This window comes from Mobula hypostoma, chromosome 5 (genome assembly GCF_963921235.1).
Source record: "Mobula hypostoma chromosome 5, sMobHyp1.1, whole genome shotgun sequence".
Classification (NCBI taxonomy): domain Eukaryota; kingdom Metazoa; phylum Chordata; class Chondrichthyes; order Myliobatiformes; family Myliobatidae; genus Mobula; species Mobula hypostoma.
In genome coordinates, this window is record NC_086101.1 from 178879934 (window position 1) to 178907085 (window position 27152).

Below are 27152 nucleotides of genomic sequence, written 5' to 3' on the forward strand. Positions count from 1 at the left end.
GGTTGCGTAACCAGGACGTGATGTGCACCAGCTGCTCATAAAACCATCCACCACCTGCTCCCATGGCTTCACGTGACCCTGCTTGGAAGGGCTAAGCAGGGGCTACACCTTGCCCAAGGGTAGCCTGCAGGCTAGCAGAGGGAAAGAACACCTTACACCTCCTTTGTTAGACACATATCTCCAGGCTGCCGCCTCAAATGAATATTAGTCTCTCTGATTAATAAAGCACTAACAGAATCATCGGAACATGTGGCTTTAAAGTGAGCATTTGCCGAGACTACAACGTCTTGCTAATTACATTGGAAACGATAACGTTTACCAACATTGTCTCACAGGCATAAACAGTGGGCTTTGTAACAATGAAACCAAAATATCTTTATTGACTGACAACATTGTGCTGGAGGTCTCTGGCTTTAGATTTATATTTACTCTATGAACAAAAGGGATTACTCATACCTGGTCTGTCCTATATGTGATTCTAGACCCACAACCATGCACCTTAGTCTTATTATGTCCTCTTAAAATATCCTAGCAAATTACTCAGTTAATGAATAGTTAGGGATACCAGCCTTGCCAGTGATGGAGGCATCCTGAAAAATGAATACATTAAACAGTGAATTGCCAGCCCCTGCAGAGATTGTGCAGAATGTCAGGGAACAAGAGTCAAACATCAAGGGGCCAGAATAAGAAAGCGGGAGAAGGTGGAGGAGGACAAGCTGGCAGATGATTAAGACCAGGTGAGGGGGAAGGTTGGTGAGTGGGGAAGGGGAATGGAGTAAGAAGCTAAGAGGTGATAGGTGGAAAAGGTAAATGGCTAAAGAAGGAGGAATCTAATAGGAGAGGACTGTGTGAAAGAGGAGGGGAACCAGAGGGAGGTAATGGGCAGGTGAGAAGAGGAGAAGGGTGAGTGGGCTATCAGAATGGAGAATTAGAAAAAGAAAGGTGGGGGCAGGGGGTAATTATCAGAAGCTAGCGAAATGGACGTTAATGCCGCCAGGTTGAAATCCACTCAGATAAAATATGAAGTGTTTCTCCTCCAACCTGAGAGTGGCCTCACCGTGGACTGACATGCTGGAATGGGAATGGGAAGCGGAATTAAGATGGGCTGCCACTGGGAAAACCTGCCTTTTGTGGCGGATGGAGCCAAAATGCTGGACGAAGCGGTCCCCCAGTCTATGTAGGTACTCACCGATGTAGAGGACATTGTTCGACCCTGGCAGACTTGCAGGTTTGGGGCCCTGAATGGTGGTGAACGAGGAAGTTTAGGGGGCCGGTGTTGAAATTGACCCACTTGCAGGGGTATGTGCCTGGAGGGGGATCGGTGGGGAGGGACAAATGGACATGGGTGTCACATAGCGATCCTTGCAGAGAGTGGGGTAGGAGGAAAAAGGATGTGTTTAGTGGCAGCTTTCAAAGTTCCATTACTACTGTTTGCATAATGCCTAACACCATTTGAGGCTCGTGACATGTGAAGATGACTCAGTTCATTTTGCAACCGTGAATATTTTGCGTGGAGCAATAAAAATAGTCATGCCTGTTGCAGAAATTGTTTTATCTGGTGAGCAAGCCAATGCCTATGACCGTTATTAGTACAGTGTATCGACAAATAAAAAGAAACTCTCCATGACAAATATACCTCAAATAGATTATATGCTGACACCGTCACAACCGCTGATGCTTAATTTATCAGGACCCGCCTGTTAAAGGAGTTCCAGGAGCCAACCACCGTTCACATGAAAACAGCTACATTAGCTGACTGGAAGCAATGACGGGCGTGGAAAGTTATCGCTTCTCCCAGCACTTGGCCAATGTCTACTTCACTATATTCTCCCTCTTCTGCTTCAAGTTATTCGTGAAAATCAGCCTAGCCATCCTGACCCACTTCTACATCGTCAAGGGGAACCGCAAAGAGGCAGCCCGGATAGCCGCAGAGTTTTACGGAGCCACTGAAGGACAAGGTCAGTTCACTTTGGGGTGCCAGGCCTAGCCTGTTTTCTTTTACCTCATTATTGTTGTGATGAAGTTCATTGGCTTATCGGGAAACAGAAGGAAGCAGCACACATCACTTGACCTGCTGAGTATTTCCAACATATTCTGCTCTAATTTCCAATTTCCAGCATCCTCAGATTTTCTTTTTTTTTTGCTTTCCGTTCAATCAGTTTGCCACATTCCTTTGCCATCTTTTATTCTCACTCCGGTCAAGCTCTAATTCCCTGTTTCAGCACGAAAGAGAAACCTCTCACTTTGAGCAAAGTTTTTCTCTTTGACTGAGGACCATTTGTTTCTGACATTCAACATTCCTGTAGTGCCTGCCAAGTGCTAGCCATGCTGTCTGCAATGGATCCGTCCACACTCAATACTGTGGTTGCCGTTCCCTCCCGTGCAGTTCTTTGAAAGTGATGGGTTGGTTTCTGAGTGTTCTTGTTGAAAATATTAATTATAGTAAGCGTTGTGCATCAATGCATTTGAACAAATTGAAATGAAGTTTAAAGCTTTGTCATAATGCACACCTTACAGCTTGGATCTATGTAAAATTCGCCATGTTGAAACAATGGATGGAGGGACTGCTTAAGTTTTGGTTCCCTTTACAGTAAGATAAAATAATTAAATGAACAAAAACGACCTAGTCTGAATGATCGGTGCAGTATTATTATGTTTTTCATTTTTTTTCTTTTTGTATTTCATAGTCATAGTCATATTTTATTGATCCCGAGGGAGATTGGTTTTCGTTACAGTTGCACCAACCGAGAATAGAGTATAAATAGAATATAAATTTGTTGTCTTTTGCTCACTGGTTGTTTGTCCGTCTTGTTACGTGTGGCCTTTCATCGATCCCATTGTATTTCTTGTTTGCTTGCTTATACTGTTTGCACGATTTTTTCCTCTCTGTCTGCACACTGGGTGTTTGGATAGTCTTTTGTTTTTAATGGGTTCTATTGGGGTTCCTTGTTTTGTGTCTGCCTGTAAGGAGATGAATCTCAAGTGTACATACTTTGATAATAAATGTACTTCGAGCTGTGAACATTTTGAAGGATCAGTCCTCTGTGGTTTGTACAGTGGGGCCTACAGAAGAAGCCCAGTGAGGATGTATAATGACATATTGGTAGATTAAAAGATGAATGAATGAATGGAAAATGAAGGATGAGCCTTAGGTCCCTCGCCACCAGGTCCAGGAATAGTTATTACCCTACAACCATCAGGCTTCTGAATCAGCATAGATAACTTCATTCACCAAAACTTGAACTGTTCCCATAACCTACATTAATGTGCAAATCTTAGGCACACACATATATATAGCTGGAGTACCCAAGACTTTTGCAGCGTACTGTAGTAATTTTATGCATTACATTGTACTGCTGCTGCTGCAAAAAAGACAAATTTCATGGCATATGTGAGTGTTGATAAACCTGATTCTGATATGGGTCTCTTTGGTGGACTGAAAGTGGGAAGGGGGCAGGGAGAGAGAAATCATGTTTGTGAAAGGGGGAAGGGAGAGGAGGCAGTGGAAAGCACCAGAGTTACATTCTGTAATGATAAATAAACCAATTTTTTGGAATCAAATGACCTTGCCTGGTGTCTCAGGGCTGGATGTGCCTGATCCATGCTATGCCCTGTCCCTGGCACTCCTTCTCTGCCACCTGTCCCACACCCCTCCCTTGGTGCTCCACCCTCGCCCTTCCCAACATCCTTTGCTCCTGCCAGATTCGCAAACATGCACTCCACTCCATGTTGGCAAATACAGTACTGTGCAAAAGTCTTAGGCACCGGAGCTATATACCTGTGTGTATATACATATATATACTTTTGCACAGTATTGTACAGACTCACTTTCAAGGACTCCACAACTCATGAGTCAACAACTCATATTTCTCAGTGTTCATCATGATCGTCATCGTGATATGCTGTGTTGTATGACATGGGTGATTATGGTGTATCCATGACTATGATTGTTCTTGGCAAATTTTTCCACAGAAGTAGTTTGCCAAGTCAGATGATCCCAGCCATACTCTTAAGAGATTGTCTGCCTGGCATCAGTGGTCACAATTGTGATAAGCACCAGCTGCTCATACAACCATCCATCACCTGATCGGGGGGGGGGGGAATGAGTTGTAGGCTAGCGGAGGAAGGAGCTCCTTACAGCTCCTTTGGTAGAGAGGTGTCTCCACCCAGCCACCCGTTCTCAGTATTATTTGTTTTTATTTGCACAATCTATCTTCTTTTGCACATTGGTTGTTTATAAGACCATAAGATAATAAGATATCGGAGTAGAATTAGGCCACTTGACCCCTATGGCTGATCCAATTTTCTTCTCAGCTCCAATCTCCTGCCTTCGCCTCGCATCCCTTCACGCCTTGATCAATCAAGAACCTATGAGCCTCTGCATTAATATACATAAAGACTTGGCCTCCGCAGCTGCCGATGGCAAAGAATTCCACAAATCCACCACTCTCTGGCTAAAGAAATCCTTCCTCATCTCTGTTCCAAAAGGATGTGTCCTCTGGTCTTAGACTCTTCCCACCACAGGAAACATCTTCTCCACATCCACTCTGGCAAGGTCTTTCACCATTCGATATGCTTCAGTGATGTCATCCCTTATTTTTCTGAATTCTAGTGAATACAGGCCCCCAGCTATTAAATGCTCTTCCTATGACAAACCATTCAATCCTGGAATCCTTTTCATGAACCCCATTTGAAACTTCTCCAGTTTCAACCCATCCTTTCTCAGATAAGGGGCCCGCTCCTGCTCACAATACCCCATGAGGCCTCACCAGTGCTTTATAAAGTCTCAACGTTACATCCTTGTTTTTATATTGTAGTTATATTAAAATGAATGCTAACATTGCACTTGCCTTCCTTACCACAGACTCAACCTGCAAATTAACCTTTAGGGGATCCTGCACAAGGACTCCAAAGTCCCTTTGTGCCTCAGTTTTCTGCGTTTTCTCTTCATTTAGAAAATAGTCAACTATTTCATTTTTTTCTGCCAAAGTACATGACCATACATTTCCCAACACTGTATCCCATCTGCCATTTCTTTGAGATTCTGCTTATCTCTCTAAGTCCTTCTGTAGCCTCTCCACCTCCTCAGAACTACCTGCCCCTCCAGCTATCTTCATTTCATCTGCAAACTTTGCAACAAAGCTATCAATTCCATCATCCAAATCATTCATATAATGTCACATGCGTGTTGAGGACTCAATCCAAGATATCCTGGACCCCGGCACCCGGGAGGGCAACATACCATCTGGGAATCTCGTTCTTGCCCACATAACTTCCTATCCGTTCCCCTAAGTAATGAATCCCTTATCATCACAGCGTGCCATTTGTTTCCCCTTTTCTTCTGAGTCACAGAGGCAGACTCAGTGCCAGAGACTTCCCCCTGTTATGTCACCCACCAACAGTATCCAAAGTGATACACCTGTTGTTGAGGGGGATGGCCACAGGGGTACTCTGCACTGGCTCCTTAACACCTTGCCCCCTCCTGACTGCCGCTCAGTTTCCCATGTCCTGCACTATGGATGCAACTACCTCTCTAGATGTCCTATCTATCACCCCTTCAGCCTCCCAAATGATCTGGAGTTCATTCAGTTCCAGTTCCAATTCCTTAACGTGGATTGTTAGAAGTTGCTGTTGGGTGCACTTATCACATTTGTAGTGGTCAGAGATACTGAAGGTCTCTCTGCCTTTCAACATGCCACAAGAGGAGCATTTCATTATCCTGCCTGACATCTCTACTGTCCTACCTGAGCAGATACAAAGAAGAGAAGGAGAAACTTGAGCTTTTCTTTTCTTTGCTTTCTCTGAGTGAAGCCTCTCTTTGCAGAAGCCTCGGAGAGCTAAAGCCTGAAAATCACCAGTCGGACTATGTCCACTCAGATGATGACTGCCTTCCTTTAATTTGCTCTTACCAATCAATTCCAGACACCAATTGGCCCCTGGTCAAAGCTTTGTTACGCTACCGCGAACTGCTCCTGCCTTTTCTCCTCAAGCTGTGGACCCAATTGAAGTCCCTTCCTCTCCAAACTGCTGATGTCTGGATTGATCACTGTTCAAAACTCTATTCTAAATCAAATCATTAATGAGAGGTGACATAGGGTTGGAAGATGTTAAATAATTGTAGATAGAGCTAAGGCTAAGGAACTGCAAGGGTAAAAGGACCCTGATGGGCATTGTATACGTGTCCCCATGCAGTAGTAAGGATGTGGCCTACAGATTACAATGGGTGATAGAAAATGCATGCCAAAAGGACAATGATACAACAGTCATGGGGAACTTCAATATGCAGGTAGATTAGGAAAATCAGGTTGGTGTTGGATTCCAGGATGGGGAATTTCTGGAGTGCCTACAAGATAGCTTTTTAGAGCAGCTTGTGGTTGAGCTCACTAGAGGATCAGCTATTCTGGATTGGGTGTTGTGCAATGAACCAGAATTGATTAGAGAACTTAAGGTAAAAGAACCCTTTGGGGAAGGTGATGATAATATGATTGAATTCACTCTGAAATTTGAGAAGGAGAAGCTAAAGTCAGATGTATCAGTATTGCAGTAGAGTAAAGAGAATTACTAAGGCTTAAGAGCGGAGTTGGCCAGAACTGATTGGAAAAGAACACTGGCAGGGATGACGGCAGAGCAGCAATGGCTGGAACTTATGTATAGTTTTTCATAAATTCTATTGTATTTATTTATTTTCCTATAAATGCCTGCAAGAACCTGAATCTCAACATAGTGAGATGGTAACATATATGTACTTTGACAATTCATTTACTTGGACTTTGACTAGCAGTCCTGAGGTCCAGAATAACAGTATGGCGGAATTGCAGATGTAGGAATTTATAGCCAATTTGGACTATTCATAGAAACTAAACATAAAGGGTAAGAGTAAAAGGTGAAATATTTAAAGGAAACATGGGGGGGGGTGAGTGTGGAAGGAGCTGGCAGTGGAAGTGGTAGGTGCGGGTTTGATGGCAATGCTTTATGAGAAGTTTTGATAAGTACATGGATGGGAGGGCTACCGAGGGCTATGGTCCAGGTGTGGATTGATGGGATTAGGTAGAATAACAGTTCAGTACAGACTAGATGAACTGAAGGGCCTGTTTCTGTGCTGGAGATTAGAAGAATTTGGGGGGGGGTTCTCTCAAATATTGAAAGACGTAGATAGAGTGGACATGGAGAAGATGCTTCCAATTGTGGGAGAGTCTCGGACCAAAGGGCGCAGCCTGAGAATAAAAAGACATCCCCTTAGAATACAGATGTGGAGGAATTTCCTTAGCCAGATGGTGGTGAATCTGTGGAATTTATTGCCACAAGTGGCTGTGTGTGCTAAACTATATATATATATATATATATATATTTCCAGACAGGTAACCCAGTTACAACATAATACAGAGAGAGAGGGAGAGGGAGAGGGGGAGAGAGAGAGAGAGAGAGAGAGACAGACACGCCCCTCTGCTGACCACTCCTGTGGCTCCTCCCACAGGTCCCTGAATAAAGGCGATTATGCCACTGCTCCTCCTCCCAGTCCAGGGCAGATACTCAGCATGGACGAGGACCCATTTTACTGTTAATAAAAGCCTTTCAGTATTTACTCTACTTCCAGTCTTTTGGAGTAATTGATAGTGCATCACTGTGAAGGATAAGTCATTGGATATATTTAAAGCGGAGGCTGACAGGTTGATTAGTCAGGCATCAAAGGTTATGGGGAAAAGGTAGGAGAATGGGGCTGAGAGGGAAAATAAATAAGCATGATCGAATGGCCTAATTCTGCTATGTCTTATGGTTTTGTAGCAGCTGAGAAAATGATTTGTCAAACTTCAACTGAAAAGCCAGCAGATCTGCTTGAATTTGCCAACTTTTAAGCACTTCAATAATTCCCTTTTTAATGGTTCAATAATTCCCTTTTTAATGGTTTGTGTGCAGATGATCTGTGTCTCAAAGAATTAGAAAATTAGATGAAGTGCCAGTATCACTGACATTAATAAAATTCACTGCAATGGTTACACATATGATCTCTATACAAACGTCTAATTCAGTTAGATAAAAGCTATTGGCAATTACACCTGTCGGTGGCAATGGTTTGCAACCACCACCTTAAATATATATCATAACATTTGCTGAAGGAATGTTGTAGTGTGACATAATTTCCTTGTTTTCTTGCTTCCTTCCAATCAATGGCTAGTTTGTTTTGCCTTGCTTCAAAAGGCCAGCAATATCATGAAAGATCCTGCCCACCTGCTCAGGGAAGAGGTTACGTGGCATCCGCGCAAGGACCACTAGACTCAGAAACAGTTACCTTCCCAAGCAGTAAGGCTGATCAACACCTCCATCTACTAACCCACCCCTCCACAATCCCCCACCACCACTACTTTATCATTTCATGTCAGTTATCTTCTGTACAGACACTCCAGTACCTGATGTCACTTTATCGACGTACAATCAATTTTTGAACTGGGGCGGCCTGTAGATAATGAACACTGAGCTGAACTGTACCAAGATATGCCTTTTGGTTTCGTGTTTTATATTCTATGATTTTGCTTGTTTTTTGTTGCCGTGTGTGCGTTTTTTTGTGCATGGTGGGAGGGGGGTTTTGGTTTGATGTTTGATGTTTTTCTTTGAACAGGCTTCATCGTTCTTTGTTTTGTGACTGAGGGGAAGACAAATTTCAGGGTTGTATACTGCATACATACTTTGATAATAAATCTAACATGAATCTATGTATATAAGCTATTTTATGTATTTATATTTATAATGTTTTTTATTGTGTTCTTTATCCTATTTTTTTGAGCTGTATTGGATCCAGAATAACAATTATTTTGTTCTCCTTTACAATTGTGTACGGGAAATGACATTAAACAATCTTGAAATGTACCATTTGTTTCACTCTATCTTTAAATATATTCATCAGAATAGTGATACATTTAATTACTTAATGTCAATTCATTTGTTGTTGATAGTGTAGGGTTAGGGTTAACGTACAGAAGTAGATTGCCAGGCCTCTCTAATGTGCAGATACAGCTGCTGCCAGGCTGGATTTGAACTCAGGACATTCAGCCTTGAAATCCAGCGCTGATGACCCTACACCACCGACTCAATCATGTCATTTCCTTTGCACTGGAGTAAAGGAGAACAAAATAATTGTTATTCCTTCCTTCAATAGTCAAACTCCTTCCCGTTCTTTACTTAACAGAATATCTTACTTCAGTCTAACAAGTTTTACACCAAAATACAGCGGAGTTATTTAGCAGTCCAAATTCAGAAAACAAAAATTCTAGTGGACAGCTTCAAATATAAAATATAAAAAGACTGATTTCCTCGCTGATGGAATACAAAGGGGTAATAATTTTTGTGTTAGAACTATACAAAACTCAATTTAGTATCATCTCTCTGAACAGTATATTGGTTTAGAAGGTGTTGCAACAAAGATGTGTCGGTATCTGTCCCAAAAGGTTTGACATAAACCAGGCTTCATTTTCTTGGGCACACAGGATTAATGGCTGTTCAGTTGAGCATTTAAGATGATTAGGAATGGTGTGAGAGTAGAAAGGAAAAACATACTTCCCTTTGCTGGAGAGTCTGGAACATAGGGGTACATTTTTATAACAAGACCATTTGGGGTGGTATCAGTAGCATATTTTTGCACACATTCCACATCACTTATCTCATGGTTATTTGTAAGATTGTAAGTGAAAAATACGTGCATTCTTTGCCTTGGCAGAAATAAAACACAAGCAAGCCTAGCTCTTAAGTAATTTGAAAGATGCATTGAGGTGTTATATTACTAACACTAGTGTTATTAATAGAACATAAGTGCACTTCTATTGTTACCTAAACCTTATTATGATGTGGTCAGTTTAAGCACTGAACAACAAAGGCAACACATTACTGTAATTCTCATTATTCAATGACTAAGAAGCAAACATCACTGACAAGCCCAACATTTATTGTCCATTTCTATTTCCCAGCTGAACAGATTAGCTTGTTAAACAAATAAGAGCCAACTACTCTGACAGGTCTTGGTAGCTTACAGACCAAGCACAGGTGCCAGACCTCCTACCTTGAAGGGTATCAGTAAATTAGAATTTTGCTACAATCCACTGATGAAACTGAGTTCATATTTCAGATTTTTTAAACACTTCAGTTATCCAGATGCTATTTTAAGATTTTAATGTTCAGAATCACATTAATCAAGTTACCATCACTGAGATCTGTTGTGAAATTTCTTCTTTTGTGGCAGCAGTACAGTGCAAGATGTAAAAAATTACTGTATGTTACAATAAAATAGTGCAAAAGAGGTAGTGTTCATGGACAATCCAGAAATCTACGGGGAAGAAGCTGTTCTAAAACATTGAGCGTGGGACTTCAGGCTCCTGTGCCTCCTCCCTGATGGTAGTAATGAGAAGAGGGTAAGTCCCAGATGGTGATGATCCTTCATGATGGATGCCATCTTCTTGAGGAACCGCCTTTTGAAAATGCCTTTGATGGTGGGACACATTCCCGTGATGGAGGTGGTGGAGTCTACAACCCTCTGTAGCCTCTTCTGACCCTGTGCAGTGAAGCAACCAGTCAAAATGCTCTCCACTGTACATTTGTAGAAATTTGCTAGAGTCTTTGGTGACGTACCAAACCTCCTCAAGTTTTTAATGAAGCTGGTGTCACAAACACTGGAAAATCAGCAGATGCTGGAAATCCAACCAAAACACACAAAATGCTGAAGGAACTCAGCAGGTCCGGCAGCTTCCATGGGAAGAAGCAAGCAGTTGATGTTTCAGTCTGAGACCCTTCATCAGGACAGATGAATGGTCTTGGCCTGAAATGTGGATTGTTTGCTCTTTTCCATTGATACTGCCAGGCCTGCTGGGTTTCTCCAACATTTTGTGAATGAAGCTGGTGTGACTCCATTGCGTCGACAGTATATATTGGGTCCATGATAGGTCCGCTGAGATCCCAGGAACTTGAAGCAGCTCGCCCTTTCCACTGCTGACCCCTCAGTTAGGACGAGTGTATGTTCTCCCAACTTCCCCTCACTGAAGTCCACAATCAATTTCTCGGTCTTGCCGATAATGAGCGCAAAATTGTTGTCTTGTAATTCAGTTGCCTCATGATCCAGCCTTGCTGACCTTTGGATAGTAGTCTAGTAATTTAATTGCTATGCCACTGTAGCTCATGCTGTACTTGCTGATAAGTCACCTCATTAAAAACTTCCTTCTGACACATACACAGATGATATGTCAATGCTTTAATTTGTACGATTCAGTAAGCCATCAATGTAATACGAGCAATGAGTCAGACGCAACGCAGCAATTCTTTCATTGATACTCACCATGAGAGCCCTAGCTCTAATCCCTAATGTAGGTTGAGTAGTTCTTAGGCCCTGACAACCAATCTCATGTTGCCTCACATTCTCAGTTGATCAGCCTTCTATAAATACTGTTATTGTGGAGCTTGCCTATTTTCCAGTAAAGGATCAAAATGTCATGGAATATAGAACATAGAACAGTACAGCACAGTACAGGCCGTTTTACCCATGATGTTGTGCTGAACTTTTAACCTGATCTAACATCAATCTTACTCTTTCCTCCCATGTAGTTCTCCATTTTTCTTTCATTCATTTACAAAATCTATGTCCACCTTGAATCCAAAAAAAAAAATTCTTTTGGAGCTTTTTTAAATGATCCAACAACAATTTGTTCATGTACAAGATGGCTGGTGAGAATTTGCTATAAAATGGTTCCTCTGGGCTTTGGGTTATTTTATTGCTTTGAATCTAGCAGCACGAGTACTGATAAACGTTGGGTGTTTGATGGTTTTTTTTTAATGGGCTCTGTTGGACTTCGTTTTGTGGCTGCCTGTAAGAAGAGGAATCTCAAGGTTGTGTATAGTATACATTAAAGCATAAGATATAGGAGAGAATTAGGCCATTTGGCCCGTCGAGTCTGCTGCACCATTTCATTGTGGCTGATCCATTTTGTTCTCAGCCCTAATCTCCTCCCTCCTTCCCATAACCCTTCATACCCTATCTAATCAAGAATCTATCAACCTCAGCCTTAAATAAACCCAAAGAATTGGTCTCAACATCCACTTGTGGCAACAATTCCACAGATCCACCACTCTCTGGCTAAAGAAATTCATCTCATCTCCATTTTAAATGGATATCCCTCTATTCTGAGGCTGTGCCCTCTGGTCCAAGACTCCTCCAACATAGGAAATATCTTCTCCACATCTACTCTATTGAGGCCGTTCAACATTTGATAGGTTGTAATGAGGTCACTCCTCATTCTTATAAATTCCAGTGAATACAAGCCCAGACCCATCAAACGTTCCTCATAAAATACGCCTTTCAATCTCAGAATCATTATTATGAACCTCCTTTGAACCCCTCCAATGTCAGCACATACTTTCTTAGATAAGGGGTCCAAACCTAATCACAATACTCCAAGTAATAATACATGTACTTTGAACTTTAATGGAGATGACCTCTGGTACGCAGATTATTTGAAACATTAGGCATTATTCAAATGTATTTTCTCTCAGATCCATGTTTGTTTATTTCCACATTTCATTTTTGCCCCATTAATCTGGGAGTCTCTGGGCTGAAGGCCTGTTTCCATGCTGTATGACTATGACTATCTCTACAACAGAGACAACCAAATATGTCAGCTTGGATATCCTCCTTTCTGATTGGAGAGACCATGGACATGCACAATCACATAGTATGGCATACAAATGTAGTGCAAGCTATATAAGACAGCATGGTGGTGCAGCAATTAGCGTAACGCTATTACAGCGCCAGTGACTGTGTTCAATTCCGCCGCTGTCTGTATGGAGTTTGAATGTGACGGTGACTATGTGGTATTCCTCTGGGTGATTCTGTTTCTTCCACATTCCAGCAACGTTCTTGTTGGTAAATTCATTGGTCACATAGGAGTAATTGGACAGCACAGGCCTGTTGGGCCAGAAGAACCTGTTACCATGCTATCATCATCATCATCATCACATCATTATGTGCCGTGTCGTATGACGTGGGCAATCATGGTCTTCATGATCGTGACTGTTCTTTGCAATTCTTTCTGCAGAAGTGGCAATGGAAAACCGTGTTGTATCCCTAAGAAAATAAATAAATAACCTGCGGAAGGGTCTTTGCCTGAAAAGTTGACTGCACTTTTTTTCCATAGAAGCTGCCTGGCCTGCTGAGTTCCTCTAGCATTTTGTGTGTGCTGCTCGGATTTCCAGCATCTGCAGATCTCTTGTTTAGAAAATGAATAACCAGGTTGTGGGGACAACATTGTCCTCAAACAATGAATCCAGTGATAAAGGAGTGGGCTCAGGCAAGGATGAAAGTTTGAAAGACTAGATTTTGTGTGGGGCAGTGAGAAAATTCCACAGAATTACCTATGCATTGAATGGAAGATTAACACCAGTTTTGGATGAGTATTGCAAATTGAAGCTCCAGCATTCTTGGACAGCTGTCTCTGAATAGATGCTGGTATGTATGCTTATTGGTAATTGGTTTATTATTGCTATATGCACTAAGATACACTGAAAAGCTTAGGCATGCCATTCAGACAGATCATTCCGTACATGAGTACATCAAAATAGTACAAAAGGAAAAGCAGTAACAGAATGAGAAGGTGCCGTTCAGGTCATTATGTAAGATACAAGGGCCATGATGAAGTAGATTGAGAGTTCAGGAGTTCTTTACTGTATAAGAGGTCTGTTCTAGAGTTTTATAACAGCAGGATGGAAGCTGTCCTTGACCTGATGATTTAGATTCTCAGAACTTTTGTATCTTCTGTCAAATGGAAGAAGGGAGAAGAGAGAATGACTAGGATGGGAGTGGACCTTGATCACATTGGCTGTTTTGCCCAGCGAGTAGGAGCTGTAGACGGAGTCAATGGAGGAGAGGCTAGTTTTCATGACAGACTGGGCTGTGTTCACAACTTTCTGTAATTTTGTGTGGTTTTGGGAAAAACAATTATTGTGATGCACCTGAACAGAATGCATCTGCAAATATTATTCATGGTCATTGGGAGCATGCAAATTTCCTTAGCCTTATGAGGAGCTGTAAACACTGGGTTTCTTGACTGTTTTGGCCATGGCTTCTATGTGACTAGACGAGGACAAGGTGATATTTACTCTTCATCTAGGAACTTGAAGTTCTTAACCATCTCCACCTCAGTGCCATTGATGAATACAGGGGCATGTACTCTGCTCCTGTTTGTGAAATCAATGGCCAGCTCATTTCTTTTGCTGACATTGACGAGAAAACTGTAAGATATAGGAGCAGAATTAGGCCATTTGACCCATCGAGTCTGCTCTGCCATTTCATCATGGCTGATCCATTTTCCCTCTGTACCCTATTCTCCTGCCTTCCCTCTATAACCTTTCAGCCCTTGACTTATCAAGAACCTATCAAACAAAATAGTCTGGCCTCCACAGCTGCCCGTGGCAACGACTTCCACAGATTCACCACTCTCTGGCTAAAGAAATTCCTCCTCACCTCCATTTTAAATGGACATCCCTCTCTTCTGAGGCTGTGCCCTCTGGTCCAAGACTCCTCCACAATAGGAAACATCTTCTTTATATTCACTCTATCTAGGCCTTTCAACATTTGATAGGTTTCAATGGGATCCCTCCCTCATTCTTCTAAATTCCAGCAAGTACAGGCCCAGAGCCATCAAATGCTCCTCATACAATAACCCTTTCATGTCCAGAATCATTCTCATGAACCTCCTTTGAATCATCTACAATGTCAGTACATTCTTTCGTAGATAAAGGGCCCAAAACTGCTCACAATACTTCAAGAGAGGCCTCACCAGTGCCTTATAAAGCTTCAGCGTTACATCCTTGCTTTTATAGGTTGTTATCCTGACAGTGTGTCAGTAGGCTCTCTCACTATATGGGCATGAAAGGCAATCTCTGTGAGTAGAGAGTAGTAGAGTTATAATTGTAGCTCTTGAGTGAGTGCTTTGGATGAGTACTGGCATAGAGAAGAACAGGGTAGATAGAGTGAAGTCAACAGACTAACTCCGGCTGTGTGTATATTAGGATAAAAGAACTCCCAGTGGTTCCACCATTACAGGACTCACACTAGGAAAGTGGATTTATGACTTGGAGATCTGCAGTCTTGAATTAAACATGCAGTGGCATGGTAGTGAAATGCAACATAGTAGGATAGTAGTTAGCCCAATCGCTTTTTGGCACCAGTGATCACGGAACAAAGTTCGATTCCCACCGTTGTCTGTAAGGAGTTGGTGGGCTCTCCCCATAACCATGTACATTCTTCTCCAGGTGCTCCAGTTTCCAAAGGTGTACAGTTAGGGCTAGTGTGTTGTGGCAACAGTTGTGGGCTGCCCCAGCATAATGCTTGGACTGTGCTGATCAAGTTGAAATGTCATTTCACTGTACTACTGCTGCTCAAAATATACAAAATTCATGACATATGAGAGTGATGATAAACCAGATTCTGATATGGGTCTCTGTTGTGGACTGAGAGTGTGAAGAGGGCAGGAGGAGGGGAATCATGGTTGGGAAAAGGTGAAGGGAGAGAGAAGGGAGCAGGAAGCACCAGAGAGACATTCTGTACTGATCACTAAACAAATTGTTTTGAATCAAATGACTTTGCCTGTTGTCTCAGGGCTGGGTGTGTCTGCACTCGTGCCCCCCCCCCCCCGCACCTCTAGCATTCCTTCTCCACCACCTGTCCCACACCCCTCTCAAGCCACTCCACCCTTAGCATTCTCAACATCATTTGTTCCCACTAGATTTACAAACTCGTTCTCCGCTCCACGACGACAAATACAGTACAGTGCTAAACTCTTAAGGACCCTAGCTATATCTATGTGCCTAAGACTTTTGTACAGTACTGTACGTGTGACAAATAAGTTAAAATTTAATCTTTCATTATTGACATCATGGGAAAACTTTGTTCAGTTCTGGTATGTTATGCAGGACGAGATGTTAATATCCCTTATTTGCACCCCTGAGACTTGCTGCCTAGACTCTGTGGGGTGGCCAAGTGAGTGGTGGCATCTTCTGGGTTATCAAGTGGGCTCCCTCTTTCCTCAGTGTTTCTCTGATAGGCCCACGACACCTCCGGAGGGGTCAGCAGTGAATCCTGGCATCCCGGGCTCAGCCCCTAGATGTCTTTCACTCACTTCGGCGCCCAGATGCAATCCTTTCTCTTCATCCAGAGCCACTGACTGCCCTTTTCAGCAGCTCTGGAGAGGTCTTTGACTGCTTGTCTGTGTGTCTTCCCTCGCACTCCCAAATCCTGGAGTAGCCTTGATGTTGATGTGTCTAAAAATCCTCTGCTGCCTACTTCGACCGGTCGGACCGTTGCTTTCCAGCCACGTTGTTGTGCACCGGCTGTAAGCTCAGCATACCTCAGCTTCTTGCACTCGTAGGCCTCCTCCACCGCATCCTCCCAGGGCACTGTAAGCTCGATGATGTAAACGAGATGGAGTGAGACCGACCATAGCACAAGGTCTGGTCCGAGGTTGGTATCTGCGATTTCAGTTGGGAAGCAGAGCCTCTGGCCTAATTCTGCCTCCATCTTCTAATCTCATGCCCCGCCTAGACACCCGGTGTCTGGTCTCGATGTATTGAGTCTGGCTTGACCCTCACCTTCCCGGACAAATGCTGTTAATGGCCAGTGGGATGAAGGGGGAGGGAGAGCGTTGACGCTCATCCGCCAACTTTCCAGCACTGCTGGAAAGACACCGTAGCACCTGGTTGTGCTGCCAGGTGTATCGGCCTTGAGTAACGCTGGTCTTGCAGCCCACCAGAATGTGTTTTAGTGTTGCTGAAGTCGGGCAGAGGGAGCATGTGGGGTCCTCTCCATGCCACTGGCTGAGACTCATGGGAGACGGCAAGACATTGTAGGCAGCCCTGATGGTGAAGCTCGCTCTGAATGTCCCCATCTCCCACAGCTCTTTCCAGGAGATCTTTCTTTTCTTCACTCCCTCCCATCTCATCCATTGCCCTTGCCTTGCCTGAACGACGGCCTTTGCGCACCTTGCTGCCTCCTCCTGCCGACGTATCTCCTGCGTCACGAGCCTGCGTCTCTGAGACGGAGCAGCCTTGTTCCAGTCTGGTGTACTGTCCCCAAGGCCAAGACCGCTCCTCCCTTGCTGCGCTCGGCCCACGATGTCCCTGTGCATGAGTGCCCCCTTTGCTTGCTCGGTTGCTTCTGATGGAGTCCATTTCCTCCCAGTATCCAGGATGCGGCCAGCTTGTGCTACAAATGGATCACTCGTCTCTGTTAACACCATCTCCAGTCTTACTTTGGCGCACCTGTACTCCTCTGAAAGACTGGAAATGGGTAGCTGTAGGACTCCTCTGACAATCTCTGACAAGAATAATAACTAAAAAGATAGGACTGAATAGTTACTCGAACTTTACCTGGTTACATTGAAGGCCTTTGTGTGAACCTTTCACTCCATACTCAGAATGCATGAAATTGTACTTAGGTGAAATACCATAATGTGTTATTTAGAGGAAATAGTATCACAGACATCAATGATAATACTGAGAACATACAGGCAAATAGAATAGTGCCATTTGGAAGGTCAGGAAAGCCACACTTTTAACTGAACTGGATTCCAACATATACATTGCAAATCTTTCAATGCCACAGAAAAAAAGTGTTTTATTTGGTAAAATAGTCCAAAAGGTAGGAATTCATTTTAATTCCATGGCATCCGAAATTGCAGAAGCTATGATTTTGGAATGGGGAGTTGGAGATTAGGAGAGAATGCCTGTGAGTACTAATATCTTCAGGATCTGCCACCACAGTCTGATTTTAATGGATTAATAGACGTGTCTATTGAGTGACAAGTTTGTTGTTTGATCAATGAGATCTTTGTTCAAAACTTTTGAACATGGAATCTAAGATCTGATCCTCTGTGAAAAAGTGTACCACTTAAGGGGATGACATCACAAAATGGCAAAGAGCTTCATCCACAATAAGGTAGGTACAATCATAGAACAGTGGTGATGGCTGGAGTTCCAAAGCAAAGTTGAAGAATATAGGTGAAACTTTTACAAATTTCACTATGGATGTAATGAAAGCCAACCAATTCATGTATACTCATTTAAAACAGAAGCATACTCTTAACTTTTTAGAAAAAGCAACACTAATCTGTTATATGAAGCTTATATAATAATAGGTGTGTGCTGGACAGGGTCAACCATGGATTTTGCATCCCAACTTTCTAGATACGCAAGCCAGGGCAGTATGATATGGAGAGCAAGCTGTTGCCCTTGTAGCAAACTCTCCATGAATCCAAAGGAACAGCAAAGACCAATACAGTTTGGCATCAACATCATCGCAGAAGTTGGCAGTCCGAGTTGAACTCAACATAGTTGGGACTTCAACTCTGGATTTATCCCCCGGGATTTATTCTCAAAGCCTTCCCCATGAGTGCGTATAGCTGCAAGGCAGCAGAGATTTGAGATCAGAGTTTTCCTTCTCCTGGATGAGCTGCCAACCACGGCTGATGAGCCCCATCTGTCTGAAATGGCTGGTTTTAAGATGCCATTAACCTGCCTTTGCTCCTTCTCCTGTCAGTTGAAACGGCTCCACTGGATTTAGTAGCTAAGACACACATGAAGGTCAGGAGCTGGACGTGGTTGTCAGAGGCTATTTGAGACACACATAATTGTAAGCATTTCATAAGTAGCTGGAGCTTATCCCATTACCACCCCTGCTATAACAACCTCAAGAAACCTAAGTGTGCGTACTCCTTTAAGAATTGTACCATGTGACCAAATAGAGTTCAGATTCAGATGTAGATTTATTTATCTCATGTACATTGAAACATGCAGTGAAATGAGTCATTTGCGTGAACAACCAACACGCACAAAGATGTGGATGCAGCCCGCAAGTGTCGCCAACATTTGCGACACCTTTCGGTGCCAACATAGCATGCTCACAATACTCGTCAGAGCAAGACAGAATTAAACACAACAGAACATACCAAGCAACAAATCAACACCAGCTTTTCTCAGAATGCATGGCAAAGTACTTAGAGGAAATAATAATGTACTGTACCTCAGAGGAAATCATTCCTATTCAGAGCAATAATGTATATAACGAACAGTAAGGGTTTCAGAACCTTGTAGTAGCAGGCTTTCAGCCGCTCAAATATCCCTTTACCATCATCTAGATCCTCTCATCACCAAGCTAATTTTAGATGCAGTTTACGAGTTTGTTTATGAAACCTAAAAGCTTTTATTTTTTGGATAAGTTTCCCATGTGAAATCTTGTCAAAGGCCTTGCTGAAGTCCATGGGGATTTCACTCTCATTAACACTTATTTATTTACTGATTGATTGAGATACAGCACAGAATAGGCCCTTGTGGCCCTTCAAGCCACACTGCCCAGCAATCCCTGATTTAATCCTAGCCTAATAATGGGACAATTTACAACAACCAATTAACCTACCAAGTCTTTGAACTACAGGAGGAAACAGGAGCACTTGGAGGAAACCCATGCGGTCAAGGGGAAGAGCGTATAAACTCCTTACAGGCAGCAGTAGGAATTGAACCCAGGTCACCTGTACTGTAAAGTATTGTGCTAACCACTACACTACCATGTCACCCCTTAGTCATGTCCTTGCAAATTTAGTCTTCAGATTCAAATATTGTTGTATTGTTCATGTTGAAAATGTTCGATCTGAAATGCACAACTAGACATACTGTAGGTACACAGAAAAATGCTCTCTCTTTTAGTCCAAATTCTTTGGTTTGTACATGCTATTTACTGTATTTCCTCTAGTGTCTTAGAAAATGATATTGTCAGCTGATTTTGTAAGTGCAGGTTGATAAGGATAGTGCCTGAATCAATTTAAAATAACATGTTGACTTGCACAGAGATACAACAGCCCACGTAATTCAAATAAAGTTGTCTGTACCAGTGGATTTCCAGGAAAATAACCTCTGTGTAAAGGATAGAGAGAGTAGACAGAAAACTTTACACAAGGTATTGATCTGCCTATGGAAGGTAATTCTACACAGACGGGTACGAGGATGCCATTACATCTCATTTATCACAAGGGCAGAGAATTGAACCATGGCAAGAAGTTCTCCAATGGAGAAGAAACTAGATGCATTATAAACGCATGACGACTTACCTGGTACTGTAGCAGTCAGCCATTACTGGTTCATTTTCCCTATCGAAAACTAGAGAGATATAAGCAAACACAAGAAATTCTGCAGATACACAAACACGAGGAACACGAGGAAATCTGCAGATGCTGGAATTTCAAGCAACACAAATAAAAGTTGCTAGTGAATGCAGCAGGCCAGGCAGCATCTCTAGGAAGAGGTACAGTCGATGTTTCGGGCCGAGACCCTTCGTCAGGACTAACTGAAGGAAGAGCTAGTAAGAGATTTGAGAGAGGGAGGGGGAGATCAGAAATGAAGGGAGGGATGGAGCCAAGAGCTGGACAGTTGGCAAAAGGGATATGAGAGGATCATGGGGCGGGAGGCTGGAAATCTAAAGGAACACTCACAAAATGCTGGAAGAACTCAGCAGGTCAGGCAGCATCCGTGGAAATGAGCAAACAGCCAACATTTCGGCCTAAGACCTTTCTTCAGGACTGGAAAGGAAGGAGGAAGACACCAGTATAAAAAGGTGGGAGGAGGGGAAGAAGAACAGCTAGAAGATGAAAGGTGAAGCCAAGTGGATAGGAAAAGTAAAAGGAATCTGATAGTAGAGGAGAGTGGACAATAGGAGAAAGGGAAGGAGGAGAGGCATCAAGGGGATGTGATAGGCAGGCAGAGAAGAGGTAAGAAGCCAGAGTAAGGAATAGAAGAAGAGGGAAGGGAGTAGGAAAAAAAATTACCGGAAAGAGAAATCGATATTCATGCCATCAGGTTAGAGGCTACCCAGATGGAATATAAGGTGTTGCTCCTCCACCCTGAGGGTGTCCTCATTGTGGCACAGGAGGAGGCCATGCATGGACTGACAAGTTGGAACAGGAATGGGAATCAGAATTAAAATGTTGGGCCATGGGGAAGTTCTGCTTTTGGCAGATAGACCGGAGGTGTTCGACGAAGCAGTCCCCCAATTTGCGGCAGGTCTTACCAACATAGAGGAGGCTGCATTGAGAGCAGCAGATTTGCAGATGAAGTGTTGCCTCTCCTGGAACGATTATTTGGGGCCCTGAATGGAGGTGTAGCACTTTGACCACTTGCAGGGATAAGTGCCGGGAGGGAGATTAGTGGGGAATCTCTTCTTCTATCAGATTCCTTCATTTCCAGCCCATCATCTTTCCCACCCACCCACCCACCTGGCTTTGCCTATCTATCACCTTCTAACTATCCTTCTTCCCCTTCCTCCACCTTTTTATACTGATGTCTTCCCTCTTCCTTTCCAGTTCTGAAGAAGGGTCTCAGCCCAAAACATTGACTGTTTGTTCATTTCCTTAGATGCCTGCCTGACCTGCTGAGTTCCTCCAGCATTTCTTATGTGTTGCTAGAGAGATATTTCCTTAACAAATTAAGAGTGCTAGCAGAGAAATGTTATTTCGTATGTTTGTAGGACTCATCATGAATCTGGGTGTTCAACATGAAGGAATCAGATGTATTATCACCAACAAATGCCATGAAATGTGCTGTTTTTATGGCAGCAATACAGTGTACAATATTTTAAAAATACTATAACTTATAATTTTTTTAAATGCAAAAGGGAAATAGTGAGCTTGTGTTCAATGTCTGTTCAGAAATCTGTTGACGGGGGAAGTTATTGTTCCTAGAACATTGAGTGTGTAACTTCAGGCTGCTGCACCTTCTCCCTGAATGGGAAACACCTGAGACTGTTTTAATTCTGGAAAAGTCTGCGCAGAAATGCAGAGTTGTGTTGCTCTCCAAAGCCAGGGTTGGAAATGTTGGATGGCCAACAGAAGGGTATATATGTGAAGTGCAAGAGAAAAAACAGCAACACACACAACATGCTGGAGGAACTCAGCAGGCCAGGCACCATCTGGGGAAAAAGGCACAATCGACGTTTCGGGCTGAAACCCTTTGGCAGGACTGGAGAAAAAATACTGAGGTGTAGATTTAAGAGGTGGGAGGAGGGGAGGGAGAACCACCAGGTGATAGTTGAAACCTGGAGGGGGAGGGATGAAGTGAAGAGCTGGGAAGCTGATTGGTGAAAAAGACAGAAGGCCATGTAAGAAAGAAAAGGGGGAGGAGCACCAGAGGGAGGTGATGGGTGGGCAAGAAGATGAGGTGAGAGAGGGAAAAGGCGATGGGAAATGGAGAGGGGGGTGGAGTTGGGGGGGCATTACCAGAAGTTTGAGAAATTGATGTTCATGCCATCAGTTTGGAGGCTGCCCAAACGGGACATAAGGTGTTGTTTCTCCAACCTAAGTGTGGCCTCATCACGACAGTGGAGGAGGCCATGGATGGACATATCGGAATGGGAGTGGGAAGTGGAATTAAAATGGGTGGCCACTGGGAGATCCCGCACTGGGAGAACACCTTGTATTCCGTTTGGGTAGCCCCTAACCTGATGGCATGACCATCGATTTCTCGAACTTCCGGTAATGCCCCCCTACCTGTCTCCTCCCCCTTCTCCATTTTCCATCCCCTTTTCCCTCTCTCACTTCATCTCCTTGCTCGCCCATCATCTCCCTCTGGTGCTCAATCCCCCTTTTTCTTTCTTTCATGGCCTTCTGTCTCTTTCACCAGCTCTTCTTCATCCGTCCCCATCCAGGTTTCACCTATCACCTGGTGGTTCTCTCTCCCCTCCCCCCACCTTTTAAATCTACTCCTCAGATTTTTTTCTCCAGTCCTGCTGAAGGGTTTTGACCCGACACATCAATTGAACTTTTATCCATAGATGCTGCCTGGCCTGCTGAGTTCCTCCAGCATTTTGTGTGGGTTGCTCGGATTTACAGCATCTGCGGATTTTCTCTTGTTTGTGAAGAGGAGAGACATAGCAGGGAATATGCAGCCTAGGTTAATACGATGCTCCAAGCACTGTGATTCACAATATAAGTTACCAACAGAAGTATAGACTTGGATTGGGGGAAATATATGCACAAGATGGACTGATAAATCATATTTAGAAGCAGTGCACAAAAGAAAGGATATTAGAATTCTTGGCTGATGAGATGAGCTATGCAGGGACAGTAACAATGCCACAGCAGAGTCCCAGTAGAACAGAAACTATCTGATATCAAACAAAGTCAGATTTATATGGGCATCTGTTAGTCTCATGAGACCATGGATTTCCGCCCTGGAAGGTTTCCAGGGCGCAGGCCTGGGCAAGGTTGTATGGAAGACCAGCAGTTGCCCATGCTGCAAGTCTCCCCTCTCCACGCCGCTTATGTTGTCCAAGGGAAGGGCATTAGGACCCATACAGTTTGGCACCGGTGTCGTCGCAGAGCAATGTGTGGTTAAGTGCCTTGCTCAAGGACACACACACTGCCTCAGCCAAGGCTGGAAGTAGCGACCTTCAAATCACTAGATGAACGCCTTAACCACTTGGCCATGCACCAGCACAGATATGCAGCAGAAAACCTAGTAAATGGATCAACACCAAGATATGGTGCAAGGGCAAAACCACTTTTCATTTTTACTGGACAACATGTAATATTCTCCAAGGACAACGCATCAATCTTGAAAGGGTGCAATTAAAACAAATGTGTCTCATGTTATCACTGTACAAGAGTGAAACTGGCTAGGAGATTCTCTTTAGAAGGTGGTGTACCCAAAGAATCAGGAGCAACTGTGCAGCCCAGTTTACTGAGGTTCTAATAGACATCTTCAACATCTCTCTGGAACAATCTATCATCCCCTCAAGCTTTAAGGTGGCCACCATCATCTTGGTGCCCAGGACAGTGAAAGTCACCTGCTGTTTATTGACTTCAGCTCAGTGTTTAATACTATCTTTTTTCAGAAGCTGCTGGGTAAACTGTCCTCTTTGGGTCGCATCAACTCTCTCTGTAACTGGATCCTAGTCTTCTTGACAGAAAGGCCACAGTTGGCCATGTTGGCAGAAACATCTCTAGTTTCATCAGGCCGAGCCCCGCACTCAGCTCTCTGCTGCCCGCACTGCTGACACGACATTGCACTACCAAAGCTAGCTGAAACCAAAGTGTCAAGTTCACTGACGACACAACAGTGTACCCAAAGCATCAAGAGCAACTGTGCAGTCCAGTTAATTAAGGTTCGAACAGGCATCTCTGTGGAACAGTCAAGCACGGTTATTGCAGGTGTCAGTGTTCTAAGAACGGAGTGTAAAGTGTACAATGTGGCGTGACTTTGATCATTATACAGACACTGATGTTCAGCCTTCAGTGAAGAACGTTCTGTAGTTAGCTCTGACCGAGCAATTGTTTAGTGAAAGAAATGCCAAAGAATTTCAAATATTCAATTGGTAATGAGGGGGTGATGCTCTTTCTATACTGACTGTACCTGAGTTATGAACTTATGAACGCAACTAGATACAGACAAGCTCACATGAGATTAAATTCAAAATTGCTGTGCACAGATACTGTATATGTTCTCTCCTATGAATGACAGAACTAGATTTTCTCCCTATTTTAGTAATGGTTCTTGCCCTCAGTGGCCACTTCATTAGCTACACCAGTGCACCTGCTTGTTAAGGCAAAAATCTAATCAGCCAATCATATGACAGCAACTCAATGCATAAAAGCATACAGACGTAGTCAAGAGGTTCAGTTGTTGTTCGAACCAAACATCAGAATGGGGAAGAAATCTGATCTGATTTTGACCATGGAATGATTGTTGGTACCAAACAGGGTGGTCTGAGTATCTTAAAAACTGCTGATCAGCATGGATTTCCTCACACAACAGTGTCTAGAATTTACAGAAAATGGTGTGAATTTTTTAAAAAAATAATCAGGTGAGTGGCAGCTCTGTGGGTGAACATGCCTTGATAATAAGGGAGGTCAAAGAATAGTCAGACTACCTCAAGCTGGTAGGAAGGCAACAATAACTCATATACAAGGGTGATTGATAAGTTTGTGGCCTAAGGTAGAAAGAGTCAATTTTAGAAAACCTAGCACATTTACTTTTCAACATAGTCCCCTCCTACATTTACACACTTAGTCCAGCGGTCGTGAAGCATACGGATCCCTTCTTTGTAGAAGTCGGCATCTTGGGCCTCCAGAAAGTGGCCCACAGCAGGGGTGATTGGTAAGTTCTAAGGAGATGAGTTATTAACTTCAAACTTTCTGCATAATCACTGAAGGAGTTGAATTGCACGTGCATGTAACGAGAGCTGTATAACTCATCTCCTTCTACTTTAGGCCACGAACTTATCAATCACCCCGCTGTGAATCACTTTCTGGAGATCCAAGACGTTGACTTCTACAAAGAAGGGATCTGTATGCTCCACGACCGCTGGACTAAGTGTAGGAGGGGACTATGTTGAAAAATAAATGTGCTAGGTTTTCTAAAAATCACTCCTACCTTAGGCCACGAACTTATCAACCACCCCTCGTAGCTAGGTGTTACAACAGTGGTGTGCAGAAGAGCATCCCTGAACACACAAGCTTGAAGTTGATGGGCTACAGCAACAAGAGACCACAAGCGTACACTCAGAGACCACTTGGTTACGGACATTCTTAGTTACATTATCATTCTTACATGCTTTAGATGCCATTTGTCAGAATCAGAATCAGGTGTTATATAACCAGCATATGCCATGAAATTTGTCTTTGCAGCAGCAGTACGATGCAACATATAATAACAGAAAGAACTGTAAATTATAGGAAATATATATATAGTGGTAATAAATGTATGTAATAGTTAACTTAAATAAGTAGCACAAAAATAGAAACAAAAAGGTAGTGAGGTAGTGTTCATGGGGTCAATGTCCGTTCAGAATTTGGACGGTAGAGGGGAAGAAGCTGTTCCTGAGTCATTGAGTGTGTGCCTTCAGGCTTCTGTACCCTGTCCCTTCATCCTGATGGTAGCAGTGAGAACAAGGCATGACCTGGCTGATGGGGTCCTTAATGATGAGGCATCGCTCCTTGAACATGCCCTGGGTACTATGGAGGCCTATGGTGGAGGTGGCTAAGTTTACAACTCTCTGGAGCTTCTTTCGCTCCTGTGCAGTAGCCCCCGCGCCCCCCCCCACCCCCAACCCTGCATAACAGAATCAGAATCAGGTTTATTATCACCGGCATGTGTTGTGAAATTAGTTAACTAAGCAGCAGCAGTTCAATGCAATTCATAATAGAGAAGAAGAAATAATAATACATAATAATAATAATTGAATAAGTAAATCAATTACAGAATACGTATATTGAATAGATTTAAAGTCGTGCAAAAATCAGAAATAATTTATATTTTAAAAAGTGAGGTAGTGTTCACAGGTTGAATGTCCATTTCAGAATCGGATGGCAGAGGGGAAGAAGCTGTTCCTGAATCGCTGAGTGTGTGCCTTCAAGCTTCTGTACCTCCTACCTGATGGTAACAGTGATAGAAACAGGCGGTGATACAGCCAGTTAGAATGCTCTCCACAATACATCTGTAGAAATTTGCTGGTGTCTTTGGTGACATACCACATTTCCTCAAACTCCTAAATGAAATATGGCTGCTGTTGTGCTTTCTTTGTAGCTGCATCTATACGTTGGGTCCAGGTTAGATCCTCGGAGACGTTGACACCTAGGAACTTGAAATTGCTCACTCTCTCCACTTCTAATCCCTCTATGAGAATCAGTGTGTGGACCCTCATCTTACCCTTTCTGAAGTTGGCAATCAGTCAATATTGTCAGATGTCTTTTGTGTATTTTCCTGGCAATGTACAAAATCAACCTATGGACATCTGTAAAATTGGGACTCATTTGTTACAGAGGGATCTCCTGTAACAGGAGACAGAGCTATGACACGGTGAAACTAAAGAAGGCGCTATTCTGAGTGTGAGCATGGCAAGCTGAGGATGACCAGAAGGGGACGTGTGAGATGCATCGCGAATCCCTGCAAGGTCTGAGCAGACTTGGCTATTCACTTGAGGACTTTATAGTGGTGTCGTTATTCCTAAAAGCAAATGATATTGTTGAAATTCAGGAAGGTGGCACAGAACAGTGCCGCAGAACAATAAATAAACTATAACAGGCATGTGAAACGTTGGTGAATGTATTGGCACTACAAGTCATCACTGAGGCATCATATCTTCT

General features: G+C 43.2%; 1 protein-coding gene across 4 annotated transcripts in view; it reads left to right on the top strand.

The window, feature by feature from the left end:
• The first annotated feature begins 1568 nt into the window (after positions 1-1568).
• Positions 1569-27152, top strand: part of asb5b (ankyrin repeat and SOCS box containing 5b) — a 91694-nt gene continuing 66110 nt past the window's right edge. For 3 of the 4 annotated variants that reach the window (XM_063049458.1, XM_063049460.1, XM_063049463.1), the window contains exon 1: positions 1569-1958. In XM_063049458.1, the coding sequence (XP_062905528.1) occupies positions 1766-1958 (193 nt within the window). In that variant the 5' untranslated portion in view covers positions 1569-1765. The remainder of the gene's footprint in view (positions 1959-27152) is intronic. The other variant, XM_063049461.1, reaches the window with a different exon arrangement.